Source organism: Erythrolamprus reginae, chromosome 6 (assembly GCF_031021105.1).
Source record: "Erythrolamprus reginae isolate rEryReg1 chromosome 6, rEryReg1.hap1, whole genome shotgun sequence".
Lineage (NCBI taxonomy): Eukaryota > Metazoa > Chordata > Lepidosauria > Squamata > Dipsadidae > Erythrolamprus > Erythrolamprus reginae.
This window is the reverse complement of record NC_091955.1, coordinates 88,161,056-88,183,093: the sequence shown is the minus strand read 5'-3', so window position 1 is coordinate 88,183,093 and position 22,038 is coordinate 88,161,056. Positions and strand designations below refer to the sequence as shown.

General features: G+C 37.8%; 1 protein-coding gene across 12 annotated transcripts in view; it reads right to left on the bottom strand.

Moving 5' to 3' along the window:
• The window catches only part of PLEKHA5 (pleckstrin homology domain containing A5), a 278,548-nt gene that overhangs the window by 140,995 nt on the left and 115,515 nt on the right, over window positions 1–22,038 (bottom strand). Inside the window, exon 1 of one of the 12 annotated variants that reach the window (XM_070754321.1) lies at window positions 11,792–12,066. The exons of 8 other annotated variants lie outside the window; for them this stretch is intronic. In XM_070754321.1, coding sequence (XP_070610422.1) covers window positions 11,792–11,811 — 20 coding nt within the window. In that variant the 5' untranslated portion in view covers window positions 11,812–12,066. Of the gene's footprint in view, window positions 1–11,791; window positions 12,067–22,038 lie in introns of those variants that run through there. 3 more of the 12 variants (XM_070754320.1, XM_070754319.1, XM_070754318.1) reach the window with 3 other exon arrangements.

Sequence of the window (22,038 nt, the reverse complement as noted above, 5' to 3'; positions counted from 1 at the left end):
CAACAATACATTAACTCAAAAATTATTTCCCCCCAGATGAAGAAGAAAGAAATTTGTTTCGTTTGCACAAATAATGGAAGGTAATAAATAATAAACACAACATTCTGTTTCCTTTGGGGTAACTGAAATAAGTGTCTTAGCTCTACCATGGTTTAATATTTCTCATATGTATGAATCCCTATGTCTGTGCAAATATAACTAGAATATCATATTATTTATTTACCAAATGGAGACCAAGTTGATTATGTGCCATTAAGTTGGAGTCAACTCTTACCAACTATATAACAAGACTTCTTCCAGCTTAATCTTAATCTGCCCCCAACCTGGTCCTTTTCCTCACAACAGCCCTGTGAGGTGGATTGCACTAAGAGAGAGTGAATGGCCCAAAGACAACCCAGCTGACTTTCATGGCTAAGGCAGGATTTGAACTCATGTTCTTCTGCTTTCTAGCTTGGTGCCTTAACCACTAGACCACACTGGCCAAACTACATTTTTTTTAAAAACCAATCAAAGCCAGAAACAGAATACTAGTACAGTGGAACCTCGACATACGAGCAGCTCTACTTACGAGCTACTCGAGATAAGAGCTGGGAGGGGAGCGACATTTTTGTTCGCCTCCCGAGCTCACATTCGGGATACGAGCGCCAAGGAGCTGTCTCCTGAAGCCGAACGCTAACTTCCGCGTTCGGCTTCAGGAGACAGCTCCTTGGCGCTCGTATCCCGCGTGTTTTAAAAGGTTGCAGCCGGCCTGGGGGGTTCGGGGGGGTGCTGGCAAGCCCCCCAGGCCAGCTGCAACCTTTTAAAACACGCGCGCCGCTTCGCAGCTGTCTCCTGAAGCCGAACGCTAACTTCCGCGTTCGGCGGCAGCGGTTTTTTTTGTTGTTGCACGGATTAATTGACTTTACATTGTTTCCTATGGGAAACAATGTTTCGTCATACGAGCGTTCCGACTTACGAGCCTCCTTCCGGAACCAATTAGTCTCGTAAGTCGGGGTTCTACTGTATATATTTTGCTGGATTTTTTTCTTCCTCTGAATTCCAAATTATGATTCATTTCCATGTAACGCTTCAAACTAATTCCATCTAACCATATGTTGCATTACTCATTTTTCCTTTATCATTTGATTAAGTCACACCCATATGCCCACTGATCACATACATAATACGCCTACACAAAAAATCTAAAACAGTCACTTTAGGAAAAAAAAAATACTACCATTTTAAATCTTTACTTTTGGAATCACAAATGTTTTTTTTTCCTCTTTGACATTGAAAATCTAAATCTATTCATAGAAAAAAGCTGCAAAAATCCCAACACCTTCCAAATGTTGCCCACGATATGTATTTTTACAATTTTGACAGGGCAAATGATTAATTCCCTAGGATGTAAATATACAGACTATAAATATTTTTTCTTAAATATATCAAACCATTATTCTTTGAGCTCTGACTGTCACTTAGAATATAGACCGTACCATTCTATTTTTTTATTATTATTTTGTTTAGCCAGCAATAAACATTTTTACATCACTCTAACACATATTCAAGCAGTACAAGAAACAGTTCTAGATTTCTACACTTCATTTAAGCTTCTTTCAGATCTAAGATAAATCTCATAAAGATTTCTCATTTGTTGAAGCTACTTTTCTCCTTCTAGTTATAAAATCTATTACTGTCTTTAATAAACAATGCTTTCCAAAGTATTCATAATTTATCAAATGCTTCTGACCGTCCTTCTTATTATTTTCCAAGTTTATGTGAAAGGGAAAGTATGTGTGGTTGAGAATACTGACTTATGTCAGCAGTTTTGGTATCAAAACCACCCTGGGTTTCTTTAAAAATATATATATACAGTGGAACCCCGACATAAGAGCTGCTCTACTTAAGAGCAACTCGAGATAAGAGCTGGGAGGGGAGAGATATTTTTGTTCTACTTACAAGCCCAAATTCGAGATACAAGCGCCAAGGAGCTGTCTCCTGAAGCCAAACGCTAACTTCCGCGTTCGGCTTCAGGAGACAGCTGCGAAGCGGCGCGCGTGTTTTAAAAGGTTGCAGCCGGCCTGGGGGGCTCGGGGGGGTGCTTGCAGCTTTCTTTCTTGCTCTTTTTCTTTCTCTCTTTTACCTTCCCTTCCTCTATTTCTTCTTTTCTTTTTCCTTCCCACCTTCTTCCCTCCCTCCCTCCCTTCACTCATTCCTCTCTTACTCTCCCCTTTCATAAGTTTCCTTGCTTCCTTCCTCTGTTCCTGTCCCTTCCCCCTTTCTTTCTTTCTTTCTTTCTTTCTTGCTCTTTTTCTTTCTCTCTTTTACCTTCCCTTCCTCTATTTCTTCTTTTCTTTCTCCTTCCCACCTTCTTCCCTCCCTCCCTCCCTTCACTCATTCCTCTCTTACTCTCCCCTTTCATAAGTTTCCTTGCTTCCTTCCTCTGTTCCTGTCCCTTCCCTCTTTCCTTCCTTCCCACCCTCCGTCCATTCATTCACCCATTCCTCTCTTGATCGCTTAAAGCCGGTCCCTGGTGCAAAAAGGGTTGGGGACCTCTGTCCTACAGGATTGGGTGGCAGAGAAGTTGAACATATGTAAATTTAAAAGTTTAAGAAAGTTTACAAGTTAAGTGAAAGAAACTTCATTATTCATTTATATGTACATGTACATTTCTTCATTAAAAACATGTCTTTCTGCATAATTTAGACTAACTTTGTGAGTTTTTTGAGGGCTGGAACCAATTAAAATTATTTACATTAATTCCTATGGGGAAAAGTCGTTCGAGATAAGAGCTGCTCGACTTAAGAGCCCAGGTCCGGAACGAATTAAACTCGTATCTCGAGGTACCACTGTATATATTCCCACACCAGACAAGGAGGGGTCAATGTTAACAGAGGAAGTACCAAGGATTTTTGGCAGTTAACCGTCTTGAAATCGGTACGAGTGGTTTCTCAACTTTAAAAAAAGTAAATAGGGCTCACATGTTCTTTCAATGAGATCTGAATGCTCAATACTATTGAGACTTATTCCTCAAAATAAATTGCATGAAAATTAATCAGAACTGGGCAACAGTCAATTCATCTATTGATATTGCAAGCCCACAATCCTTGAGCAAGGAAGCTATGCCTTTGCTGGTCTTTTTCTGACTTCCCTAGCTTGATAACTTCCTGACATAACCACTGACCACAATCCACTGGACTTGACGATGATGGTATGATTTATATGCTGAAGTTTTTGGAAGAGAGCAGATAGAAAGGGCTGGTCTAAGCTTTCCTATGAAAGTGTTAAAGCTTAACATACGAGGGTCGCCCAGAAAGTAATGCACCACATTTTTTTCCTCCAACAATTATTTATTGAACACAATGAAACTTACACACAAGAAAGAATGATGTTTTTTCTACACTCCCTATTTTTCCACGTAATCTCCGTCCCGTTCTATGGCCTTCCTCCAGCGAGACACAAGGGCATGTATGCCCTGTCGGTACCACTCCTTGTTCTAATGGCCTCACCCTTGGTGCCCAGCTACTAACCGTACTTCTGTCGACTGCAGATTCTCCATAAACTGTACACAAACGTTTGTGAATGTTCCCAACAGTTTCTTTCTCCGCAGTGAGAAATTCAATGACGACACGCTGCTTGTAACGTACATCACTTACAGACACCATTTCGAAACACCGCTGCAGCTATGCTATCTGTCTAAACAAACACAAAATGTACACATGCACTCCTGACAAAGTCTTCACAACTCAAATCTAAAGTCTAGGGTTCTTCAATAAAGGATATACAGGAAGTCCTCATTTAGTGACAACCAGGACCAACAACTCCATTGTTAAGTAACATAGTCAGTTGCTAAGTAAACCATGACTATTATGATTTTATTCAATTTTATTTTGCTTTATAGACAGGCAAAAGTTGTAAACATAAGGAATGGTCCTTAAATTACTTTTTCATTACTGTTGTTATTGTCAGGGGTGTGTGGGGTGCTTAGGGAAGGGTGGCATCTCTGGTGTAGGGGCATGTCATGGCCTTTTACGGCAGCTCATTTAGGGCAGCTTGTTCACCTTTGGACCCCACCTGTCACTCAGATCTCACCTGTGGCTCCTAGTAGCAGTAGCATACACAGCTCCCATATCCTGGGCAACAGCTTTAACAGGCTGGCTAAATGAGGCTGGGAGTAGCTGATGGGTCATTGACCTTCGGTGAGATAGGGACTTGTCTATCCCGAGCATGTGAAGGCAGATTCCAGGGGACTGAGCAGTTAAAACCTACTAGAATATGTCAACAGTCATGAAGGCGGTCTCTGCAAGCGATGTGGTACGCTAAGAGCACGGCAAGAGACAGAAGACGCAGTGGTCAACCTCTAGGATAAGGGAAACTCTGACCACAAACCTCCACTGCCTTGTGGCTATATTCATCATTGGAAAATTTGAAGCCAGAGTCTTGGAAGCAGTTTGTGACTCTGTACAGCCACGTTACATAGAAACATAGAAGACTGACGGCAGAAAAAGACCTCCTGGTCCATCTAGTCTGCCCTTATACTATTTCCTGTATTTTATCTTAGGATGGATGCATGTTTATCCCAGGCATGTTTAAATTCAGTGACTGTGGATTTACCAACCACATCTGCTGGAGGTTTGTTCCAAGGATCTACTACTCTTTCAGTAAAATAATATTTTCTCATGTTGCTTTTGATCTTTCCCCCAACTAACTTCAGATTGTGTCCCCTTGTTCTTGTGTTCACATTCCCATTAAAAACACTTCCCTCTTGAACCTTATTTAACCCTTTAACATATTTAAATGTTTTGATCATGTCCCCCGCTTTTCCTTCTGTCCTCCAGACTATACAGATTGAGTTCATGAAGTTTTTCCTGATACGTTTTATGCTTAAGACCTTCCACCATTCTTGCAGCCCGTCTTTGGACCCGTTCAATTTTGTCAATATCTTTTTGTAGGTGAGGTCTCCAGAACTGAACACAGTATTCCAAATGTGGTCTCACGAGCGCTCTATATCACAATCTCGGGATCGCAATCTCCCTCTTCCTGCTTGTTATACCTCTAGCTATGCAGCCAAGCATCCTACTTGCTTTTCCTACCGCCCGACCACACTGCTCACCCATTTTGAGACTGTCAGAAATCACTGCTCCTAAATCCTTCTCGTTCTGATAACTCCTGCGACGTAGCTGGAACCAATTGTATTGGCCTTTGCCATTCCATTGGATTATTTCAGAGACATGGAGAGGGGGGATCTGCTGCTTGGGTCTATCCTCTATACCAACCTACCCAGAACATGATACCATGAACATGATACTTTTTGAGACCGAAGGACGCCAATGCATGTTATTGTCAACAAGAATTACCTGCGGTCATAGTTATGTAGACTAAAGAATACAGGAAGAGTTGTTGTGAAAGCAAATGTAAAATATCCATTTTGATTCAGTTTGAATTGAATAAATTTGAATCATTTTTAGCTTTGCTATATGCAAGGATCGTGTTTAATCATTCATGCAGTTCATTTTTCACTTGATCATGCAGAGGTCCTTCAGACTAAAATTTGACTCATTACTTTAACCTACTTGTAGTGACAAAGTAAGCTGTAGCTGCTCTTGGAATTAACAAGTAGCTTGCAAAGTTCCAATTTTTCTCTCAGCTAAGCACCATTTATAGCAAAAGTGTTTCAATCCAGCTTATTTTTCTTCTCATTGCTGTGGTCTCACTTTCAGGTGATAAAAGATGGACAACAATCACTCTTATTCCAGTAGGAGATAAAGAGAGATGAAGAATCAAAACTACTAACTTGCAGGAAGGTAAATTATCAGATCCACTAAGGTCACAGTAACTGTTGGTTAGTAAAGCTGAATTATCTAGTTTTAATTCATGAATGAACGATGATCTGTATGAAGATCATGATCAACATCATTTACTTTATGAAAAAAAAAAATACACAGGAAAAACAAAATTCTCCTAGGAACTTATTCTCCTAGCTTGCATCAATATATGAGTGCTCACAGTCACTCATGCCCTCATCACCTCGAGGATCGACTACTGTAATGCTCTCTACATGGGGCTACCTTTGAAAAGTGTTCAGAAACTTCAGATCGTGCAGAATGCAGCTGCGAGAGCTATCATGGGCTTTCCTAAATACGCCGATGTCACACCAACACTCCGCAGTCTGCATTGGTTGCCGATCAGTTTCCGCTCACAATTCAAAGTGTTGGTTATGACCTATAAAGTCCTTCATGGCACCGGACCAGAATATCTCCGGGACCGCCTTCTGCTGCACGAATCCCAGCGACCAGTTAAGTACCACAGAGTTGGCCTTCTCCGTCAACTAAACAATGTTGTTTGGCGGGACCCAGGGGAAGAGCCTTCTCTGTGGCAGCCCCGACCCTTTGGAACCAACTCCCCCCAGATATCAGAGTTGCCTCCACCCTCCTTGCCTTTTGTAAGCCCCTTAAAATCCACCTCTGTCGTCAGGCATGGGGGAATTGAGACTTTCCCTCCCCCTAGGCTTATAAAATTTATGCATGGTATGTTAGTATGTATGATTGGTTCCTAAATTGGAGTTTTAAATTAACTTAAATATTAGATTTGTTTACATTGTATTATTATTGCTGTGAGCCGCCCCGAGTCTGCGGAGAGGGGCCGCATACAAATCTGATTAATACATAAATAAATAAATAAATGCCACTCCTTTCTAGTCGATAAAATAATCATTTTCCAGCTGATTAATGAAGCTTGTGGATAACACTGACAACTATCACTCAAACCTGCTTCTCAAGATTGCCAAGAAGACATTAGCTACATGCTTTTAAAAGCTAGTTAGCTCTTCAAAAGAGGATTGAGTTGAAGGAAAGAAAGTATCTCTATCCTGAAGTCTTGAAAAGAAGAACTTCTTCTATGGGGGCACTGTTAAAACAGAAGACATTCGAAGCATATGCTGTCGTGGAAAAAAAATAGCATTATCAATATACATGATGATGTAAGAACTCTGCTTTGAAAGGCTACGCTCCAAATTGTTAATGTGGGTGAAAGATTTAATTAAAAACAAAGTCACCGGGGATGAACAGAATAGGCATCAAATCAAGCTTAGTCCAAAACTGACAGAGCATCTATATTCCTGGACAAAACCATAAACAACCAACTTATGTAAAAAGATGAAGAATCTCCAAAACTTTCCTGTGTTGGACTAATAAATATATCAAAGAAGAATGAGAACAACCATAATCTATCTATCTATCTATCTATCTATCTATCTATCTATCTATCTATCTATCTATCTATCTATCTATCTATCTATCTATCTATCTAATCTATCTATCTATCTATCTATCAATCAATCTATCTACTTCCTTCCTTCCTTCCTTCCTTCCTTTTCTTGGATTTATATGCCGCCCCTCTCCGAGGACTTGGGGTAGCTTACAGCATATAAAAACAATACAAAATATCCTAATCCAATTAAATTTAAAACTAGTTAATCCAAAACCCATGTTTAAAAATCAATCACCCCATTCAAACAAGCAAACATACATTTTCATACATGGGCCAGGGGGGTTGGAAACTAATGGTCCCAAGCCTGATGGCACAAATAAGTTTATATTTATTTATCAAATAAGTTCCCTCTGTAGCATAGTAGCATATGCCAAAGGCATGTAATCACATTACCAGCACCCCCTTGAAAATCATTCAAATTCAATCTTGGTATCATCATGTAGCTACACTTAACTGATCTCGACTGATCTTTTTTTTAAAAAAAAAAAAGGTGAGAGACTACGAGATACTCCAGACATTTCTAGTAACATACAGCAATTAGTAGCTTCTAGAAGCCTCTTTCCTGGTCTAAATATTGCATTGGCAGTTCTGTGTTAGCAAAAACTTCAGAAGAGAAGGATTTAGTGGTAGTGATTTCTGACAGTCTCAAAATGGGTGAGCAGTGTGGTCGGGCAGTAGGAAAAGCAAGTAGAAGGCTTGGCTGCATAGCTAGAGGTATAACCAGCAGGAAGAGGGAGATTGTGATCCCCTTATATAGAGCGCTGGTGAGACCACATTTGGAATACTGTGTTCAGTTCTGGAGACCTCACCTACAAAAAGATATTGACAAAATTGAACGGGTCCAAAGACGGGCTACAAAAATGGTGGAAGGTCTTAAGCATAAAACGTATCAGGAAAGACTGAATGAACTCAATCTGTATAGTCTGGAGGACAGAAGGAAAAGGGGGGACATGATCGAAACATTTAAATATGTTAAAGGGTTAAATAAGGTTCAAGAGGGAAGTGTTTTTAATAGGAAAGTGAACACAAGAACAAGGGGACACAATCTGAAGTTAGTTGGGGGAAAGATCAAAAGCAACGTGAGAAAGTATTATTTCACTGAAAGAGTAGTAGATCCTTGGAACAAACTTCCAGCAGACGTGGTTGGTAAATCCACAGTAACTGAATTTAAACATGCCTGGGATAAACATATATCCATTGTAAGATAAAATACAGGAAATAGTATAAGGGCAGACTAGATGGACCTTGAGGTCTTTTTCTGCCGTCAGTCTTCTATGTTTCTAAGTTCACATGTGGCAGAAATTAAAAAGAAATATAGGGGGGGGGGAGCATTTCTATAACTATGATGTGCAGAAGAACCATGGAAAAAAACCATGCAATTATTTCCAATAAGTACCCTTGTTTGTATTAGAAAACTAAGGACTACTAAGCTAAAGCCATAACCTATTCATGCAAAAATAAACAAATCCCAGAGTAAGTCCCTACACAGATTCCCCATAAGAATTCAGAAGATAGGTTGCTAGAAAATTCATCAATTTATCTCACTTTTGAATCATCCTGTTCTTCTCTGGAGTGGTGTTTTATACAACAATTTAACAATGTGGAGGCAGACCAGCACAAGAACTCTTGTTACTACAACAGCATCACTCTATCTCCTTCTGGTATCACATACTTTCCCATTTTAGCTAAATTACTGCTCAAGCTGTATTAGCTTGATACAGAACCTGCAAAAGGAGGGGGGAATGGGGAACAGAGGCAGGACCCTTTTCGACTCTTCAGAAGTTGCTAAATTTATCATTCTCAGCATCCTTTTCTCTTCTGGCTGACTTAAGACCCCTGGGAATTGTGGTTCAGTAACATCTGGAGGGTTACAGTTTCTTCAATGATATATTGAGAGATGTTCAAGAATAAATAATGCCCTGTGTTCATTTTTCACCACAGCAGATGTCAAACTATTTAATGGAACTAATTAAGATAAAATGGAATGAAAATGCTTTCGATAATTATGACACCAACAGTATTTTGAGAAATATTTAGTCTATGTAAGTATAATGCGAAGCATGAAACAAGAACATTTTAATATATTCCAAGGAATGTAAGAAATCACTCCAAACAGCTGCAGACTGAACATCAGTGATTTTTAGGAAAAAGCCACCATACGTCAATGAGCATTTTCAACTATTTTAAAGAACAAATGCTGTGCATAAATTGGCAATTCTAAATTCCTAATACCAAATACTATTTGCCGATGACTCTAAAGGTTGATATTCCTGGAGGCGTCTGTAATATGGTAAATGATTTAGCTTTACTAGATAAATGGTCAAAGCAATGGAAACTGCAGTTTAATGTTTCCAAATGTAAAATAATGCACTCGGGGAAAAGGAATCCTCAATCTGAGTATTGTATTGGCAGTTCTGTGTTAGCAAATACTTCAGAAGAAAAGGATTTAGGGGTAGTGATTTCTGACAGTCTCAAAATGGGTGAACAGTGCAGTCAGGCAGTTGGGAAAGCAAGTAGGATGCTTGGCTGCATAGCTAGAGGTATAACAAGCAGGAAGAGGGAGATTATGATCCCGCTATATAGAATGCTGGTGGGACCACATTTGGAATACTGTGTTCAGTTCTGGAGACCTCACCTACAAAAAGATATTGACAAAATTGAACAGGTCCAAAGACGGGCTACAAGAATGGTGGAAGGTCTTAAGCATAAAACGTATCAGGAAAGACTTAATGAACTCAATCTGTATAGTCTCGAGGACAGAAGGAAAAGGGGGGGACATGATCGAAACATTTAAATATATTAAAAGGTTAAATAAGGTCCAGGAGGGAAGTATTTTTAATAGGAAAGTAAACACAAGAACAAGGGGACACAATCTGAGGTTAGTTGGGGGAAAGATCAAAAGCAACATGAGAAAATATTATTTTACTGAAAGAGTAGTAGATCCTTGGAACAAACTTCCAGCAGACGTGGTAGATAAATTCACAGTAATTGAATTTAAACATGCCTGGGATAAACATATATCCATCATAAGATAAAATACAGAAAATAGTATAAGGGCAGACTAGATGGACCATGAGGTCTTTTTCTGCCGTCAGTCTTCTATGTTTCTAAATGAATCAAAGAATAACCACAAACGAATGATTCTGTTCTGATGTTCTGAAACCAAGTTAACATCACAGTATAAAATTCACCTAATCAAACTATAAATTCAAGCCACGGTTGGATTCTCCTTGCCACGGGGGCTTGTCTGATATAGGAATTGCAACAAGTTGAATAAGATGTAGAAAAAAAAATGTATTTATCCTTATTGTAACAGACACGGACATCCTGCATGGCTAAAAAACAAATCAACACATTAAATTAAAGTGATGTTTGTTTATATGAAAATGTTGTTATCATCACAAAAACAATTTTGGCATGGAAAGATTTTGTATGGCTCTGGCAATACCATTATATTTTAGTAAACAGAGAGGTCCGCTTATAAAGCAAGGAATAGGAGCTCAAATACCTGCTAAATTGTTAAAATAGAAGTATACCTTCAGTTTCAAATACTGTATGCTGTTTTGTTAATACAATCATCTCTAAGAATGTTTATATAGATGTTAGAATTTCTAGAGACAGGCTATCAGAACTGTCAGACAAAAAGAATCTACAACTATCAATCCAAAACAAAATTTTAGGAAATCAATCAACAGACATATACTTTTTAAAAGAAAGGCTGGGAATTAAGCCTCGCTGGCAATAGTAAAACATTTAAACAAGAGCCTCTGATATAATTGCAGTAAAAACTATGCATTTGGTGAATAAGAGACTATTAAAGATCTCTCAATCTTCAGATTCTACCTTCTATGAATTTATTAATAATGGAGGTCATACATTGGCATTATTTCTCTGCCCACCCCTCACATTTGAACAATGATCAAATTCTCTTATGGGAAATCTCTGGAATAAATGTTGTTCTTTATTATCTTTGTAATATAAACAAGGCAGTGTTCTTTCAAGGTTATTGTCATTTCTGTTTTGCTACTTCAGTTGTACCAGCTTCACAATCTGTACAAAGTGTCAAACTGAACAATTTCTAATTCCTCCTTTTGTTACCAATGTTTCAATACTTTGTCTACTAATCTGGATGGGAAGAAATAGCCAGATGGTAACTACTATACAGGAAACACAAAGTACTATTTCTAAAATTGCTTTGGTTTAAGCTACTTCAATGTTGATCTAATTCACCTACGTACGCCATCTAGGTTTATCCCTTGACTATTTTTTTCAACCACACTAGCAATGTTGTTGTTCTTTTTTGCAATATAATCCTTGCAGCTATGAGCAATCTGACCCACGAAGAATAAACTACAGCTAAAGAATCAGAGCAGCAAACCGTTTAAAGTGAAGCTAAAAAAATCGTAGGAAGCTCTTTCCTCTTATTTAATGTAAAACGGAGACAGACAATTTACACAACTAGATGTTTAAACCACGGCTCGGCTTGTGTAAGGAAATAAGAAGGAGCTTTGCTGGGGTTAAAGAGAATATGCAATAAACTCACCAGCCTTCAGAATAATCCATGCTTTACCAAAGCCTTAAAGAAAACAACACGGGGAATGCTACAAGGCAGAACTCTTTAGTCCTCGAGCTGTTCTCCAATGAGCTGTGCACAACCTGAGCGTATGGAAAAGCATCTTCTCGCTGTGAGAGTTGTGGGAAAACCGACACTGGAGTGATGTCACACTGCTCCAGAAACAGAGTCACAAGAAATGTTCTCTCCCTTAAGAGCACAGTTGTGCAACACCGGCTTTATGAATATAATATGCAAATGCACCCAAATCACACACACACACACCCCTAATCTTAAAGGCAATAAATACATGATATTTCACAGGAGCAAGTTCTTTTATTTAACTCCTCCATTTTTTAGGAAGGGAGTTTAGGCTGCCAGAATTCACTCCAGGAAAATTATAATTCTTATCTAATACCGTCAGTATAGTAATTTAAGTTGCATGCTTTGCTAGTTATAAAGATGGGAGTTTTTGTTTCTCTGAGCAAAATTCAAGTAGAGATTTTATTTTTTTTAGGTTCTTTCTTCTGCAGAAGACAGACATGATGATTTTTAATGAATTAAAATCTTCTTGAAATTGAAAAGCTCTGCCGTGCTAGGAAATATTTGTTTTGCTCAATATGGATTTCATCTGCTGTGCTCGGTTGATCTTATCTTTCACACGTATAAAAATAAGAGAGCCAGACAAAATCTCCTTGTGGAACTGATCTGACGTCTTTACTTTTGGAAAAGATGCGTGCATAAGATATCAGTTCTACTGGATTACCAAGGTGGGAAAGGATTGAAAAGATGAGCTACCATCTCACCTGTCTGAAATGGGGGTGAAATGATAGACAGATCTGATTAAAAAGCCATACTGAGTGTTTATGTTATTGAAAAAGGAAAGAGTTCATTTTTTATATTCTACTGGAAACATCCACTCTTTTATTATTCTGATAGCAGAGGTTTGCAATGTTTTTAGGGAGAGAGGAAGACAGGTTTTGTCAAAATACAGGCAGTCCTCTACTTACAATGGTTCATTTAGTGACCGTTCAAAGTTTATTTTATTTTATTTATGTATTTATTGGATTTATATCCCGCCCTTCTCCGAGGACTCAGGGCAGCTCACAACGTACCAAAACAATATACAGTATACATATCTAAAAATCCAATTAATATAGATAAAATGTCTTTAAAAACTCTAATACCATTTAAAATCACTCATTCCCATTTGCACAGCAAAACATACTCGTCAGCCAGGGGGCTAGGCTCTAATAGCTCCAAGCGGCACAGATAGATCTTTAAACTCTTACGGAAGGGAAGGAGGTTGGGGGCCGTGCGAATCTCTGGGGGGAGCTGATTCCAGAGGGCCGGGGCCCCCACAGAGAAGGCTCTTCCCCTAGGTCCAGCCTTCTAAGTGTATCAGGTAGTTCTCATCTTTCAAAAGTTTATTTAGCGACCATTTCAAGTTATGACGGGGCTGATAAAGTGATAGATGACCCTTTTTCATGATTCCAACTGTTGTGGCCTCCCCATGGTCATGTGATCTGAACTGAGGTGTTTGGCGACTCATATTTTACGATGGTCACAGTGTTCCAAGGTCAGGGGGAAATCACACTTTGTGACTTTCTGATAAATAAAGCCCATGGGAAAGCCAGATTTGCTTTATCAGCTATCACTATTTAGCTATTTAGTAGAGTGATGAATGCCATCACTCTACTAAACAAATAATTCCCTCAACACTGTCAGACTTTCTACTAAATCTGCACTTCTACTAGTTTTCTCATCATTCCTATCACCCATTTCCTCCCATGTTGACTGTATGACTGTAGCTTGTTGCTTATATCCTAAGATTTTTATTAATATTGCTTCATCATTGCTTATTTGACCCCATGACAATCATTAAGTGTTGTACCACATGATTCTTGACAAATGTATATTTTATTTTATGTACGCTGAGAGCATATGCACCAAGACAAATTCCTTGTGTGTCCAATCACACTTGGCCAATAAAATTCTATTCTATTCTATTCTATTAAGAAATGCAGTGATTCACTTCAAAAACTTCAACAAGGCAGTAAAATGGGACAAAACTCACTTCTCACTTAGCAGCAGAAAGTATAGGCTCAACTGCGGTCCTATGTTGAGGAATACCTGTACCATAAAAGGCAGAATTAAGAGGAAGAACTTAGCCTCTTGTCAAAAGTGACGAAACCGTAACTCTTTAAAAATATATGTAGGAGACCTCACCTACAAAAAGATATTGTGATCCCGCTATATAGAGTGCTGGTGAGACCACATTTGGAATACTGTGTTCAGTTCTGGAGACCTCACCTACAAAAAGATATTGACAAAATTGAACCGGTCCAAAGACGGGCTACAAGAATGGTGGAAGGTCTTAAGTATAAAACGTATCAGGAAAGACTTCATGAACTCAATCTGTATAGTCTGGAGGACAGAAGGAAAAGGGGGGACATGATCGAAACATTTAAATATGTTAAAGGGTTAAATAAGGTTCAGGAGGGAAGTAGTTTTAATAGGAAAGTGAACACAAGAACAACAGGACAAAATATGAGGTTAGTTGGGGGAAAGGTCAGAAGCAACGTGAGAAAATATTACTTTATTGAAAGTGTAGTAGATGCTTGGAACAAACTTCCAGCAGACGTGGTTGGTAAATCCACAGTAACTGAATTTAAACATGCCTGGGATAAACATATATCCATCCGAAGATAAAATAGAGGAAATAGTATAAGGGCAGACTAGATGGACCATGAGGTCTTTTTCTGCCGTCAATCTTTTACGTTTCTATGTATGGGATTTCTGCAGCATTTGTCATGCCTTTCAGCCCTGTCTGTATTAACCAACTCTTACAAAAATGGATTTCTTCTTTTTGTAATATAATTCTCACTTAGCATTAACCAGTGTCTTTTTCCAAGGCCATCCTTGTATTGCTTGCTTTCCCCAGAAACATTTTACCTCCCAGCCAAATTCCAAGCCAGTGCAATGGTCTCCAACCTTGGCAACTTTAAGACTTGTGGACTTCAACTCCCAGAATTCCTCAAACCAGCTTTTCTGGCTGAGGAATTCTGGGAGTTAAAGTCCCCAAGTCTTAAAGTTGCCAAGGTTGGAGACCATTGCCCTACCAAGGTCCCTCTCAAATTTGAATCTTGATCTATTGAACACTCTGTTTGGCTTTTGCCGCCGCGGCAAAAACACCATTACATTGGTAACTTTTACTGCAACAGATATCAAAAGCAAGAACATAGAAATAATCACATACTTGGTGGGGTTGCAAATTAATCAAAGTCGATTCAAACTGCTATTTTGCTACCTATTTTGCAAATTCGAGAAACCTAAAATTACTTCCCTGTGGTGGTTATTAACCTGGGGGTCAAGACCCCTTCGGGGTTCGAACGACCATTCCACAGGGGTCCCCTAAGACCATGGAAAAAGATAAACTTCCCATGGTGTTAGTAACTAAAGCTTCTGTTCTGGTGCCTTGGAACATATTTTTACAATCCGATCAATCAGATATTTACAGTGGGGGTGTCCCTCTGACCTTCCTGCCAATCAGCTTCAAGCTCTGTTGGGAAAATTGGTGCTAGACTTATGGTTGGGGATCACCACAACATGAGAAACTGTATTAAGGGATCACGGCATTAGAAAGGTTGAGAACCACTGCGTTAGATGAAGGATTATGCTGCAACTCTTAACATCCCACAGCAACTTCCCAGATATTTTCAGTGGGGATAAATACACAATGCACAAATGACAAGTTTTGGGGGGGAGGGGGGTTGCTCCTCTAAAATCCGACTGCAGATGAAAGTCAGTGTGTTTACTTCCAATAGCTTCAAACGCCAAATAACAAAGCATCCACAAAGCATGAATCAATGTATCTGTGGCCCGAAAGTTTATTTGATCAAGTAGGAATTTAAAGATGGAAAGAGGCCATTGATCTAATGCATACTTGAGAATCCGTACCGTCTTTCTCTTTTATACTTCATGACCCATAAACATAAATGTACTTTTTCCTCTTTCCACTTATTTGTTTGATTTATATCCAACCTTTTATTCCGAAGCTCAAAACGGTATATGTAGAACTCCTTCCTATTCTCTCCACAGCAACAACTTATGGAGGTAGCTGAACTGAGAGAATATCTATCTATCTATCTATCTATCTATCTATCTATCTATCTATCTATCTATCTATCTATCATCTATCTATCTATCTATCTATCATCTATCTATCATCTATCTATCTACTATCTATCTATCTATCTATCTATCTATCTATCTACTATCTATCTATCTACTATCTATCTATCTATCTATCATCTATCTATCTATCTATCTATCTATCATCTATCTATCTATCTATCTATCATCTATCTATCATCTATCTATCTACTATCTATCTATCTATCTATCTATCATTTATCTATCATCTATCTATCTATCTATCTATCTACTATCTATCTATCATTTATCTATCTATTATCTATCTATCATCTATCTATCTATCTATCATCTATCTATCTATCTACTATCTATCTATCTATCTATCTACTATCTATCTATCATTTATCTATCATCTATCTATCTATCTACTATCTATCTATCATTTATCTATCATCTATCTATCTATCTACTATCTATCTATCTATCTATCTATCATTTATCTATCTATCTATTATCTATCTATCATCTATCTATCTATCTATCATCTATCTATCTATCTATCATCTATCTATCTATCTATCTATCTATCATCTATCTATCTATCTATCTATCTATCTATTATCTATCTATCATCTATCTATCTATCATCTATCTATCTATCATCTATCTATCTATCTATCTATCTATCTACTATCTATCTATCATTTATCTATCATCTATCTATCTATCTATCTATCTATCATCTATCTATCTATCTATCATCTATCTATCTATCTATCTATCTATCTGTCTGTCTGTCTATCTATCTATCTATCTATCTATCTATCAATCATCTATCTATCTATCAATCATCTATCTATCATCTATCTATCTATCTATCTGTCTGTCTGTCTATCTATCTATCTATCTATCTATCTACCTACTTACTATCTATCTATCTATCTATCTATCTATCTATCTATTATCTATCTATCATCTATCTATCTATCATCTATCTATCTATCATCTATCTATCTATCTATCTATCTATCTATCTATCTACTATCTATCTATCATTTATCTATCATCTATCTATCTATCTATCTATCATCTATCTATCTATCTATCATCTATCTATCTATCTATCTATCTATCTGTCTGTCTGTCTATCTATCTATCTATCTATCAATCATCTATCTATCTATCAATCATCTATCTATCATCTATCTATCTATCTATCTATCTGTCTGTCTGTCTATCTATCTATCTATCTATCTATCTACCTACTTACTATCTATCATCTATCTATCTATCTATCTATCTATCTATCTATCTATCTATCTATTATCTATCTATCATCTATCTATCTATCATCTATCTATCTATCATCTATCTATCTATCTATCTATCTATCTATCTACTATCTATCTATCATTTATCTATCATCTATCTATCTATCTATCTATCTATCATCTATCTATCTATCTATCATCTATCTATCTATCTATCTATCTATCTGTCTGTCTGTCTATCTATCTATCTATCTATCAATCATCTATCTATCTATCAATCATCTATCTATCATCTATCTATCTATCTATCTATCTGTCTGTCTGTCTGTCTATCTATCTATCTATCTATCTATCTATCTATCTATCTATCTATCTATCTATCTATCTATCTATCTATCTATCTATCTATCTATTGAATGTATATGTCGCCAACTCCCAAAGGACTCTGGGCGGCTTATAACAAAAAACAGCACTTAAAACAATATAAATGATCGGTGTGCTTCCATGGCTAAAGACAGACTTGAATCTGACTCTTCTGGTTGCTAGCCCAGCACTCAAAGAATTTTATTCACCACAAAATATGTTTTATATCTTTAATGCCCAAAGCAGTAAAGCATCAATCTATCTAGTAGCTGTACACCATATGCTAAACTAAGCTCAGGAATCTTTCATTATCAATGTAGTAACGTTTGCTCCCTCTAGTGGTGAAAGTATTCCATACATTAACTAGATTCCAGGAAATATTTTAACAACTTAATTTGATTCCAATAGTCATTGTTGAATAAGGAAACACTATTGATAGTCATTATCGAATAGGAAGCATTATTCAAAATAAAAGTAGGGCTCTGATCACAGATATATCTGAACAAATAGTCTTTCCAGTAAACAGTTCATTTTAAATAATTAATCTATAGGGTTATTCTATGAAAAATAGTTGAATTTAAAGTCATTTGTAAAGAAGGCCCACACAATTTTTTGCTGGTGCAAGCAACATACATCAATACAGAATGCTTAAAACACACGTTGCCTAATAAATAGAATGTGAGAAAGAGATGAAAGGAAATCTTGTTATAGATAAAAAATGAAGGAGCATTTTTATTATATATCTGATTATGGGATCTACATCTCACTCTCAAATCACACCCAGAAAGTTTTTACCTACCGTATTTTTCGGAAAATAAGATGCTCCTTTTTCCTCCCTAAAAGAGGCTGAAAACTAGGGTACATCTAAATGTAGCTTTTTTCAAAGCTTCCCCCCCCCCCAGCCCTAACTAGGTGCTAAAGATCTTACCAGATTTTCCCTTGCAGGCTTTTTCATTATTACTACTGAATAATGTTTTTTGCAGCTCTAAGTCTTTGCAGGCTTTTTTCCCATTGCTCTACTTGCTCCAAATAAGTTTCTTTCCAGCCCTAACAAGGTGCTCATGATTTCTGCTTCTTAGAATTAAGACACCCTTCTTTATTTTGGTCTTTTAAATCTGCAAAATACCGTTTTCTTAATGTTTATATATATATATTGCTTTTAATTGTTGTACGCACCTTTATTACATGTTTGGAAGAATATTAGTAATGAATAGGAAAGAAGTAAATGGAAAGATTTTAAATAGAAGTTGTTAGCTATCCAAAACTATATTGTGTTATTTTGTGTACACACTCCCAAGGGAAAAAAGGTTTGCCATCACTGGACTAGGACAACTCTATAATATCGGAAAGGACTACAAATATTGGAAAGGACTACAAATTCTATTCTATTCTATTCTATTCTACTCTATTGAGTGGCATTAACTCCAATGTGTGAGAGCCTACCGAAAGCAAAATCAGTTTTGACTGAATTATGAAGGGGAAAAAAAGCTGTTATTTTCAGTTCTTTCGTGCAACAATAACAATAACAACAATAATTCCTTGCTGGTTATTCCAAAAGCATATTTTTTTAAAAAATATCTCTGTGTGTGCCTGCGTGCTCACACATATAAAACATAATCTATAAGCAAATCTAATAAATAATAATAATAACTGGATGCAATATTCCCCCAACCATTTTGATAAATGAGCACGGGATTGGTAGAGAAGGTGCTGTACATCCAATGTCATTTTCTAGAAAATTAGTAACAACGGAAGGGTACCTGATTATTTATTTCTTTACACCCCTTCGCTCTACTTCGAAACCAACAAAAGGGATAATTTGTAAGCACGAGGCAAAAAATAGCAAAGAGGTGACAGGTAATGCACCTATCCGTGCAACTTCTGAAAGGCAAGGTCTTGTTAACAAGCAATCAGAAGACTGAGTGAAAAGCTGATGGAAAAAAAACATTTGTCATTCTCTGTTGTACAAAAAAATAAATAAAATAAAAGTCTTTAATGGAGTGGGATGACACTGAGCTGTAACCCTACCACTTATACTTGGTGACTGAGACACCTACAGTGACTTCTGTTTTAGCATCAGTCTGTTAAAACTTCAGTAGATCTAGAAATGTAAACACTGACGCAGGAGATTGCAGGTGATTTACAACCAGGGGTGGGTTACTCCCGGTTTGGACCGGATCACCCGAACCGGTAGTGACCCGCTGGCGACGTCACGGTTGGTGCTGGTCTATGGGCACCGCCATCATTTTTTTGAAATTTTTAGCAAATTTTTCCCTCTTCTCTTCTTCCGCTGCTTGTCAAAGGGCCTTCCTGCCCGCCTGCCCGCGGGTTAATACTGACCTTTATTTCTTTGCCCGAAGCAGAGCTGATCAGCCCCTCAGCTGTGTTTCGGGATGAATTTTGCAACTGAGTATGCGCGGAAGCAAAATTGCACGAGGGGACAAGCGTGAAACATCGCGACGCGAACCAGTGGCGAAGGTAAGTGGAACCCACCCCTGGTTAAACCATTTATTTTGAAGTTACAAAAGCACTTTAAAAAGTCATTTATGACCGTTTTCCTCACAATTGTTGCAGCATCCCCAAAGTCACGTGATTAAAATTCAGACACTTGGTAACATATTTACGGTGGTTGCAGGGTCCCACGGTCATGTGATCACCACTTGTGAGTTTTTGAGAAGCAAAGTTAATAGGGAAGCCAGATTCACTTAACAGACGTTTTACTGATTTAACTACTTCAGTGATTCACTTAACAGCGGTGACAAGAAAGGTCACAAAACAGGACAAAACTCACTTAACAACTGTCTTGCTCAGCAGTAGAAATTTTAGACTCAATTGTGATTATCAGTCAAGGACTACCTGTAATATTAAAATTGCCAGCTTTGCTTGGCTCGACAATTTAATCTTAGTTAAAAGTATTTTAAGAGTTCATAACAGTTTTAAAACAGAGAATTCAAAATAACAGTCATATTACTTCGCAGACATGAAATGGCAACTTTTGGTGTGACCTATAGCCTCTCAGATATATTACCATATTTTCCAGAGTATAAGATGTATCTTCCCACCCCGCAGAAGAGGGCAGAAATGTCGGTGCGTCTTATACAGTACACCAAATGGAGAGGGGCGGTATACAAATCCAATCAATCAATCAATCAATAAAGTCATTTTTTGGCCTCCAAAAGTTCTGCCCCCGTACCCCATTTTTGCAAAAAATGGGCCCGTATTTTGCAAAAATGGGAGGTGCAGAAGGTTTGGGAAGCCTGCAGAATGCTCCTGGGGGCTGAGGGAAGGCAAAAATATCATCATTTTTGGGAAAAAATGGGCTAAAAAGGGTCTTTTTTGTGTGCAAAAAATGGGAACATTTTTGCCTTCCCCCAGCCCCTAGGAGGATTCTATGGGCTTCCCAAACCCCCTGTGTATCATTTTTTGCAAAAACAGGTGAAAAACAGGTGTGTAGAGGATTTGGGAGGCCTGCAGAGTACTCCTGGGGGCTGGTGGAAGGCAAAAACAGTTTTTTTCAAAAAACCAGGCCCATTTTTGCAAAAAGTGGGATGCGCAGAGGGTTTGGGAGGCTTGCAGATTGCTCCCGGGAGCCAGGGAGGACAAAACCATTTTTTTCTTACTTACTGCTTTGAAATCTTCACACGTCTTATATACCAGTGCGGCTTATGACAATCATTAAGTGTTGTACCACATGATTCTTGACAAATGTATCTTTTTCTTTTATGTATGCTGAGAGCATCTGCACCAAGACAAATTCCTTGTGTGTCCAATCACATTTGGCCAATAAAATTCTATTTTATTCTATCCTTATAGTCCAAAATTGTGGTATATCATAATTTTTGGTAATTATATAGACCTACCCTTTGGAGATAATAATTCAACTGAACAAAATAAAATAAAAGGTTGTTGAATATATATAAAAAACCCAAACCATTATGACTGACCAGTGGTCATGTTGGCTGTGGTTTTTCATCAAAAATTCTGTAAAATCTTAATCTGCAGAAAAGCTGGTGTATTACAGAGCTAAATAAAAATGAATGGCATACACAAAAATGGTCCAACAATTTCCATTTGTCCTTATTACCAATTCTGACTTTACACGATAACACTTACCTAAATGAAATATTCATAAAAGTGAAATAGCAAATAAAGCAACAAGGCATTCAGTTTTGTAGACTTTTACCATAAAGAAATTGTTCAAATAGTCTAGTAAACATTGATTAAAAGTCACTCTTTACAAATAAAAAGAAAGGCTCAAAATGATCAAACGAAGGGAAGGATGAATCATTCCCGGGCAGGCTATTTTTGAAAGTCAAAATCAAGGTGTATAGAAGAGCCACATCAAAGACAATTGAGGAAGCCAACCGAGAACCCGACACTTGATATAAAATCTCTCTGCACATCAAGAAACCAAACAGATGGCATCTCACTGGCATTGCCTCAATG